The 9153-nt window shown below is 32.2% G+C and overlaps 1 protein-coding gene across 2 annotated transcripts; it reads left to right on the forward strand.

Moving 5' to 3' along the window:
* Positions 1-91: 91 nt before the first annotated feature.
* Positions 92-7701, forward strand: LOC123717386 (spliceosome-associated protein CWC27 homolog). Of its 2 annotated transcripts, XM_045673348.1 has the most exons (10): positions 99-412; positions 579-687; positions 1015-1115; positions 1556-1706; positions 1992-2181; positions 2910-3040; positions 3486-3729; positions 3832-4023; positions 7023-7139; positions 7529-7701. In XM_045673348.1, the coding sequence occupies exons 1-10, from the start codon at positions 371-373 to the stop codon at positions 7683-7685; spliced, it is 1434 nt and encodes a 477-aa protein (XP_045529304.1). In that variant the 5' UTR covers positions 99-370; the 3' UTR covers positions 7686-7701. The 2 variants fall into 2 exon arrangements, with proteins under 2 accessions (XP_045529303.1, XP_045529304.1); XM_045673347.1 differs by lacking the exons at positions 7023-7139; positions 7529-7701 and adding an exon at positions 4717-6405 and having other exon boundaries at positions 92-412.
* The last annotated feature ends 1452 nt before the right edge of the window (positions 7702-9153 follow it).

The raw sequence follows: 9153 nt of genomic DNA on the forward strand, positions 1-9153 counted from the left end.
ATTTTATGGCCTGGTATGTCAATGACTATATCATACTGATTGCTGACACTTTGGTTTTGACAGCTACAGCCTACACCCAATGTTGAAGCATATCACGAAAGTTAAAATTTGAAAGGATTCTGGTTAATCTGTATTTATCAGTATTAAACTATATACTTATGTACCTCAAATCTTAATTCATTTAGATTGAATTATTTAAAACTTATAAACTAAAGATCGTGAAGTATATTCCTATTTGAGAATTGAGAGTGCAGAATGGCCAATATGTATCTTTTAACTGATGACTGTGTACAATGACAAAATTACACAAAAATAACAGTCTATTACCTTCGAGTATATTTTGTTTTGTGTGTAGATAAAGTATTCAAGTATGAGTAATATTTATATTCAAGAACCTCCAGCGCTAGGAAAGGTAAGAATTTTTTTAAACAAAACATTGCTGATGAAAGCATTCGACACATATCTTATAAATCCTATTCGGCAGACAGTATACAGTAAGTTTTGTATACTTACATTACAAAAATTATTAAATCAATCTATCAAGAAATTTCGAATTATAAAATAAATCCATACTATAGGTGCTGTTAAAGACAACAGTTGGTGATATAGACATAGAATTATGGACAAAAGAAACTCCAAAAGCATGCAGGAACTTCATTCAACTATGTATGGAAGGATACTATAATGGTAATGACATTTATGTCTTATTATTTACTACAATATAGAGATAATATTACTTCAAAATAACAAGATCTGTATTCTGTAACAGTTGTTGACTTGACTGAAAATCAAAGCCAACTTCTGGGTATGTATAGACTTTGCTACTAGCTAAAAAAAAACATAAAAAGTAATTTTGAACTAAAGGATAACAGCACAAGAACATAACACATTTTAGATCTATATACATATTTAAGTCATGTAGTGTAGATATTTTTTTCATAGATCACATAATTTAAAAACATTTATTTGATAAATAAGTTACAAGAATCAATTTCTTACATTAATGTTTTCCAGGTACAATATTTCACAGAGTGGTTCCTGATTTCATAGTTCAGGGCGGAGACCCTAATGGTGATGGTACAGGGGGAGAGTCTATCTATGGTGAACCATTTAAGGTAAGCTATGTAGATTGTTAATTCTTATATTCTACAAATGTTATTAAACTTTTCAGTAAGCAGTTAGTCATTCAACTATTTTCAACTAGGTTTACCTAAGTTTTAAAATTAAATAATAAACATTCCCAGTTGAAATCTATGAAATATGGTTGCATTGATTTATGGCCTTCTGTGAATTTATGAAAAACACTGTTTTTAAAATAAACAAGCGTTATGTCTTGACCTAACCTAACCTAACACTTGTATTTTTTATACAACAAGTTGGTAAGCGAATCCTCAAGCAACTAGGCCAGCACTGCTCGCTTTAAGTCACTCATCATAATGATGGATTTAATGTCATGAATAAACTTCCCAAAATTTATGATCTTTAATGTCTATTAAATCATGATTATCATATTTGTATGATAATTGAATAGATAAAATATATTTTGTTATTTCAGGATGAATTCCATTCTCGACTTCGCTTCAACAGGCGTGGGCTTGTGGCAATGGCTAATGCTGGCAAGAATGACAATGGCTCTCAGTTTTTCTTTACTTTAGCGGCCACACCCGAGTTGCAGAATAAGCATACTATATTTGGCAAAGTAATTGGTTAGTACTACACTTACACTCAGTTTTGCTACTGCTTGCTCGAAGTACTTCTTGCGATTTATGGGGACATACTACATAAGTACTGTAACAGTGAAATCAACATTGAGGTTGGAATCTTATTTGACTTAGAAAATAAACCTGCCATATGAAGACTAAAGAAACTAGTCTTGGTTTAATTTAGCTATGTTTATTATTTACCATTATAATTAGTCCACTTCATGTAATTTAAATTGCTTAAGATTTGAAATTTATTTGGTGTTTTACTTACTCATATTGCCTTTTTAGGTGACTCAATATACAATGTACTTAAACTAACTGAAGGTCTAATAGGCCCTGATGAGAGGCCAGAACATCCACATAAGATAACTGGTGCTACAGTTCAAATTAACCCTTTTACTGATATTATACCGCGGGTGACTGAGAAAATAGTAAATGAGCCGAAAAAGAAAAAAAAGAAGGAGAGACAGGGGGTCAAGTACGTAATATTTCCTGGTTTTAACATATGTTGCTGAAGTGTTTGTTTATTTGATTAAACCCAACTAATTTCACTAACTAATAGTTGTAATTAAATAAAAAAATTGGATAGTACATTTGTCGGGGAGACAATAAACTGTTTGAGTTTGTGATTCTCTAACCTCCAGAACTGCAAAGAATATATGAATGTAGATTTTTCAAGGAATTCCTTTTAAATTTGCTCAAACCAAGCCTTAATATTTTAAGGAAATTGCTAACTATAAATATTTCATACAAAAACAAAAAAAAAATTATATTTAGGTGTCCATGTTGAGTGCTGTCCCTTATTTAGGCAGTGTTGAAATAAAAGCAATATGGTTATTTGAATTAATTGATAAAACTAATAAAAATAAAATACATTAATAACACTAAAGGCAGTGCAATGTGCTTTATCCCAGGCAACCCACTAAGGGGGCCAAATCTAATACAGAAAACGGCAAACCGTCATTTGTAAAAATATTTTTATCATAAAACAATTATAAGTTTCCTCTTTATTTGATTCTTAGAAACAAATCCAAGAAACTTATATTTTCATTACCTTTCATTTAAAAAAAATACAAGTCAAAATGATACCGTCCTTTGTTTTATTTAAAACCCGGTTAAACAAATAATTGTCTGAATTTAGGAAAGCTAACCTTTACCCAGTAGATTCCCACTTGCCTCATAGGTTACAAAAGTTCGAATTTACAGGAATTTTGGCCTCCTATCCTTTGGGGAAGAGGCAGAGGAGGAAGAAGGTGAGGCTTTGGAGTACCGTGGCAAGCCAAAGTCAACACATGACTTACTATCAGATCCAAAGCTTAGCAGCAAAACCGCGGCCGGTAATACAATTTTTTATGTTTTTTGTATTTAAACAATTTACGCGGAGTTCTAATTTTATGTATTTTCATGTCGTATTGCATTAGTTAATTAGCTTCAGTCTTCTTTGATTCCAAATGTATTGTATATATAGATAAGTCTTGCGTCATGTAGTTTGTAATCACGTCTTTATTTGTAAATATCATGTACTTTTTTACGAGTGCAATGGATGGGTACTGAAAATAACTTATGAAACTGAAATAACAAAATCTTTACCCTATTATCTTTAATAGCATCTATCTTTTAATATATTTTCATTACAGTTTGACATCTCAAATATACAATGAACTGGTTATTTTATTACATAATTTATAATTCAAAATATCTCGGACATCGTTCATAAGAATATCAAAATAAAATTGTCAATTTGTGACTCGTATCTAACGTCTTGTTTCAAAACCGTTTCAGAATTAGAGTTGGAACAAGACAAAGAGATGGAGCAACAATCGAAACAAGATAGTGACAAGAAGAAAGAAGAAACAGCGATTGCGGTTTCTAGTATACGAGATAAGTTGAGTAAAAGAGATAGAAGTCCTGAGGAAAGAGATAGCAAAAAGAGGAAAGAAGATAGTGATACAGAGAAAAGAGATAGTGATAGTGACGGAGAGTACTACTTGGGGAAAGAGAGAGATATGGAGAGGAAAAAAGAGAGGTGAGAATATTTGTCATTATTAAACACACTCCAATCAAAACACCTTTATATTACAAAATAATCTAAATTTTAGACCTTCTATAATATCTATTCTATTTTTAGAGATCGAATCCGCAGCGAAATAAAACAGCTTAGAAAGGAGATGCGTGCTCCAAAAGAAGAGAAGCCGCAAGAGGTAGAGAAAGAGACGAAAGAGAAGACTATTGAAAATAACGAGATGTATCAGCAATTCGTGCAAGAGCAGGACAAATATAAAAAAATGAAGGAGACAGTACCAAAAAAGGGGGCCGCCAGGTATTTTATTATAAATTATTATTCAAACTTTGAGAAACTATTGTTTTAAAATATTTAATTTCATTATAATACTAATTTACTGAATAAAAAAGGCCGGCACACGAGCCAGGTAGCATGGGTGTGGTTAGAATTTTATAGGTAAGATTTGGAAACGACACTTAGTGCTAAGTCCGACTTCTGTACGTCAAAATGTATTACGTACGTGTCGACATCGTGTACGAAGAGTTCGTCTTATATCTCGTTTCTGAATCTCACCACAAAACATTTTGTACGTCTGGAGTTTTTTTTAATATAACTTTACTCAGACATATAGCATGTTGTGATAAAGGGCTTTTCAAAGTGGTTCAATAGTTTTTGAGCTTATTCGTTACAAACATTCGTTACATTCGTCTCAAATACGTCAACAAGATTTTCCACGTCCTAATTGTAACTACCAATAGCGATACCGATCCTGAAGTGTTTGTATGTTCGAAGAACTAAAGTTCTATAGAGCTGTGGAATTATAATTTAATGAGGTTACATCTGACGTTAAATTCCTTTAAAATATGCTCAACACACCAACTACAAAGAAAATAAAGAATAAAAATTATAACGGCATATTATATTCATAAATTCATATGGGAATATAAAGTAAAGTGAATTCTAAAAGGCGTGAACACATACCCGATACTAAGAGGACATACGTCTTTTCAGAACCAGACGTTCGAAATTAACACGAAAACCGATGAAAAGGAAACCGTGGGTGAAGAATTTATATGAGAATCGAGATTATCCAGACAATTACACAGACTCAAAATTCTTGGAGCATTTGAGAAAAAATATCTTTATAGAAAAAGTGACTTTATTACAAGCTGTGAAAGGCTCATTTCGTGTTGTCCTCCGATTGTGTATATGTGTGCTATACGCAATACTATACACGTATATGTACAATAAGTGGATTCACACGTACACAGTGATCTACGTGTCCGTTTTGATTATGTGTGCGTGCTACTGTTTATATGTGTGCGTGGAACGTGATATCTTAATACATTTTAAGGTTGTGTTGGTGTATATAGTTTTAGGTTATATACTTTCACCTATTTTGCACACACTGACAGATACGGTCAGCACAGACACTATTTACGCTTGGGCAGTTATCATGATGCTGCTGCATTTGATGTTTTTTGACTATGGCGTCCCCGCGGCCTTTGTGTCGAAATCGTTATCGATAAATGCTGCAATTTTTGCGTCTGTTTGTCTCGTTTCGAGATTGAATACGCCGTTTGACGCGTTCGTTCTGTTAACTATATCCGTGAAATTTTTCGTTTTGAGTCCTAGATTTTTTAAAGTATATCTTCATTCGAAATTATTTGTAATTTTGTTTTTTATTATTTTAATTTTGACACTGGTCGCTTTATATAGCCTTTCGTGTATTTTGATGTGCTATTTTATGATTTTAGTGTCCGTTTTGTGTGGTTATTGTCCGTTTATGTTTGTAAAATGGCAAAAATACAAGGATAATAAATACGGGCCGTGGGATGAGGCAATTCTTAATAGCTCTGAAGAAATTGATGATGATTAATATATATAAATTATAATCATACATTAATATTTTAAATTCAAAGTCATATTTAATAATATTAAAAAAATAGTTTCATATGAAGAAGAATGGGCACGAAACTACATACATACTCTTTTAAAATATTTTGTATACATTAACTTAAATTTTGTGAAGACCACAAAGATTGTTAAAACATATATAGAACAAAATATTTATAAGTTGACGACTGGTATTTTTTAAGTATTCTGTGATAAAGACCAAACCAGCGAAGTTATGTTTAATTATTATTATAAGAGCTTTATTTATGAATCCATACAACAATTGGATAGTATACATTTCTTAATATAAGTTGTACAAAATATTATATGGTATTGTATGATCCCTAAGAGCCTGCAATTTAAAGAATTGTATTGGCCATATGTATTAGAAAAGTGACAAAGTTTTGACATAAGATTTAGAAACAAATGTATAATCATTACTCTTACTATATGCTGTTTTATTATTATCCTACTTAATTCTTCGTCGTAGTCTTTACAGAAATGCGGTGTCATTGGCAGATTCTACTCTTTTAGGTTTTTTTAGCGACACCCGCAATCTGAGGCCACAATTCCAACCCAACCATTTTATTCTAACCGCTAATGATATATATGTCGCAGTAAAGTAGTTAAATCAGAGAGTTAATTGAATCTCTAGACAGTTAATTAAAAATCGATATTCAAGAAAAGTTTTAAATAACCGTTCTTGCCAAATAAAAGGTTGTCCTATTAAGAATGTAAGCGTTGCAGTACCTAGTGCAATAATAGAATTTTTGAAGTGAAACTTCTTAATGGGCGTTGGAAAAAAATATTCGTCACATTTTTCCGTTACGAGCCATCTTTTACTTTTCGAAACCATTAATAAGAAAAATATATTATAACGATAACAATGATAGTAATAATTTTATTACAATTTATTAAAATTCTATAATCTTAGTAGTAATAAGGTAAAATGAAGTAATTGTATCATTTGTATTCATGTCTATGATATTAAAAGCCTTTTGTTAACTTTATCTAATTTAGCTTTATTTAACCAATTTCTGTAAAGTTGCATATAGTAGATCGTTTTTCGAAAAATAATGTAAAGAAGTTATATTAGTTATATTACACGCACACATTTTTTATTATCGATGTGTACCCAATTTTCAGCGATTCTATAAGAGAGCAAACACAACGTTTAGAATACTCAAGTGTTAATTATTATTTAATCCTCAAGGAGAAAAATGAATGTAATTTCGCTGTGCTACTCCACATTTCCGTTTTGTAATTTGTTGTTTTTAGTTTTGTGATCTAATAGTTTGTCTGTGTCGAGCACACACATTGGCTGCAAAATTTATAAATAAACGTGCCTAAAGACTTCTCGGTTTGTTTCGCCCATCTTGCTCTCACTTGTGTGTGATGTACATAGTTTAAATTTTTTACAGGGAAGACTTCACACTGAAGCTGTTGGCCAAATTCAAGAACAAGCTACACGCAATAAAAGAAAAAGGTCAGGTGCCAGAGGATGCGACTAATGATGACGATGTAAATACTGATGAATGGTAAGGAAATAAGAGAAATGGTTCATAAACCAAAGTCCTTAAGAAAACACTTTTTTAACGGATTGAAGCTATGTATTATTATTATAAACTTTGTTTGTTATTATAAAAAGTGTTTTCTTAATGTGTAAAAGCTTAACAAAAGATAATACTGTGTGAAACCTAAGTCCTATTTTGAAGCAAATTATGTAAATTAAGTTTGGAAGAAAACAATTTTTTAACCGAATTAAAGCTATTTGTATTTTTATAAACTTATAATTTAATTAACTAAATTTTCCGACGTTTCGCGTGCTTTACAGCGTGCGTGGTCACGGTGACCAAAGACAATACTATAAATTAAGTTTGTTATTTAAAAAAATCTATAATATGTTTATAAATGAAACGCTTTTCAGGATGAGTCACACATTACGTTTTGAAGATAATGGGGCCGTTTTAGCCAAGGATGCATCGACGAAAAGCGACGATTGGTTCGATATTTACGATCCACGGAACCCACTCAATAAGAGGAAAAGAGAGAAATCAAAGTCCGAGAAGAAGAGTAAAAAATAAAGCATTTTGACGTTTCTTTTTGTTTTTCATTATCATTAAGACGTTAGGATTGACAAAAATATGCTTTTTAATGCCCTCTATTTTCTGAAGCAGTTTTGCCTGGTTACCTGTTTCTAAATCAGAGAGACATAAAAACAATAGAATTATTACTAGACTGAACATTATGGCGACTCGAGTCAGATGGTTGCCATTTTTTATTTTATAGAACAGGGCAAACGGGCAGGAGTCGCGAATGCGTTGCCAGCCTTTTAAATTGATACGCTCATTTCTTAGTTCTAAAGTCGTTCGAACGCGGAGCGGTCCGTTCCGACGGGTTTCGGTTTTTTCGGCGCGCGCCTTTGAAACAGGCACGTAGTATTTTTTTGTTTGTTGCATTCCCAATGTTATCCACATTGGGTAATCCACCTAAGTTGCCAAAATACAACTCTATGGTACAAAATGCATACTGTGAAATACCAAAGTTCTTCGTACCATAATAAATCGCTTGGAGAGAACTCAGTAGTGAAATGGGAGTTTCTGTGACGGAGTTGCTCGATTGCTCCTGTCATCATGCCTACTCCTTTTTTGTTTATAATTATAATTAATAAAATCTGCTGCTGCTCGTACACGACTCGCATGCAAGATTGCTCAAGTCAATAAAGTTTATTGCTCAAGTCAATAAAGTTTATTGCTCAAGTTAATAAAGTTGATTGTTTAAGTTAATAAAGATTATTGCTCAAGTTAATAATGTTTATATCTCAATCTAATAAAGTTTATTGTTCAAGTTAATAAAGTTTATTGCTCAATTTAATAAAGTTTTTATCTCAAGATAATAAAGTTTATATATCAATTTAAAAAGATTTATTTCTTAGGGTTATAAAGATTATTTCTCAAGTTAATAAATTTATATCTCAAGTTAATAAAGTTATTTCTCAAGTGACTAAAATTTTATATCTAAATTTAAAAAAGCTTTATTTCTCAGGTTAATAAAGTCGGTCGCCTATATACGGATACAATAGATGCCTTTTTTGAAAAAGTGGAGCAAGATCGGAATATCAGTACGTAAGTCAGTGATGAAGAACTGAGAATTGACCACAAAACACTTTTGGCGCATTAGAAAAAAACTGTGTACACAAAAACGCTCTCGATATTTGGGTACCTCACGAGTACACTGACAGAAACCTAATGAACCACGTACCCACTTGTGATTCTTTAATATGACGTTATGAAACCGAACCATATTGGAACAAGCTGATAACTGGTGATGAAAAGTGGATCGTACGACAAGAAAATGCGAAAAAGGTCGTGGTCAAAAGCCGATCAGGCTTCACAGACTGGCGAAACCCAGGTTAACTCGCAACAAGGTAATGCTGTGCGTGTGGTGGGAATGGAAGAACATTATTCATTATGACCTGTTACCACCAGGCGGGACCATCGATTCTGAACTCTGCTGGGAACAACTGATGAGAGAAAGCGGCCGGAATTAATC

The sequence above is a fragment of the Pieris brassicae genome, chromosome 12, assembly GCF_905147105.1.
Source record: "Pieris brassicae chromosome 12, ilPieBrab1.1, whole genome shotgun sequence".
NCBI lineage: Eukaryota > Metazoa > Arthropoda > Insecta > Lepidoptera > Pieridae > Pieris > Pieris brassicae.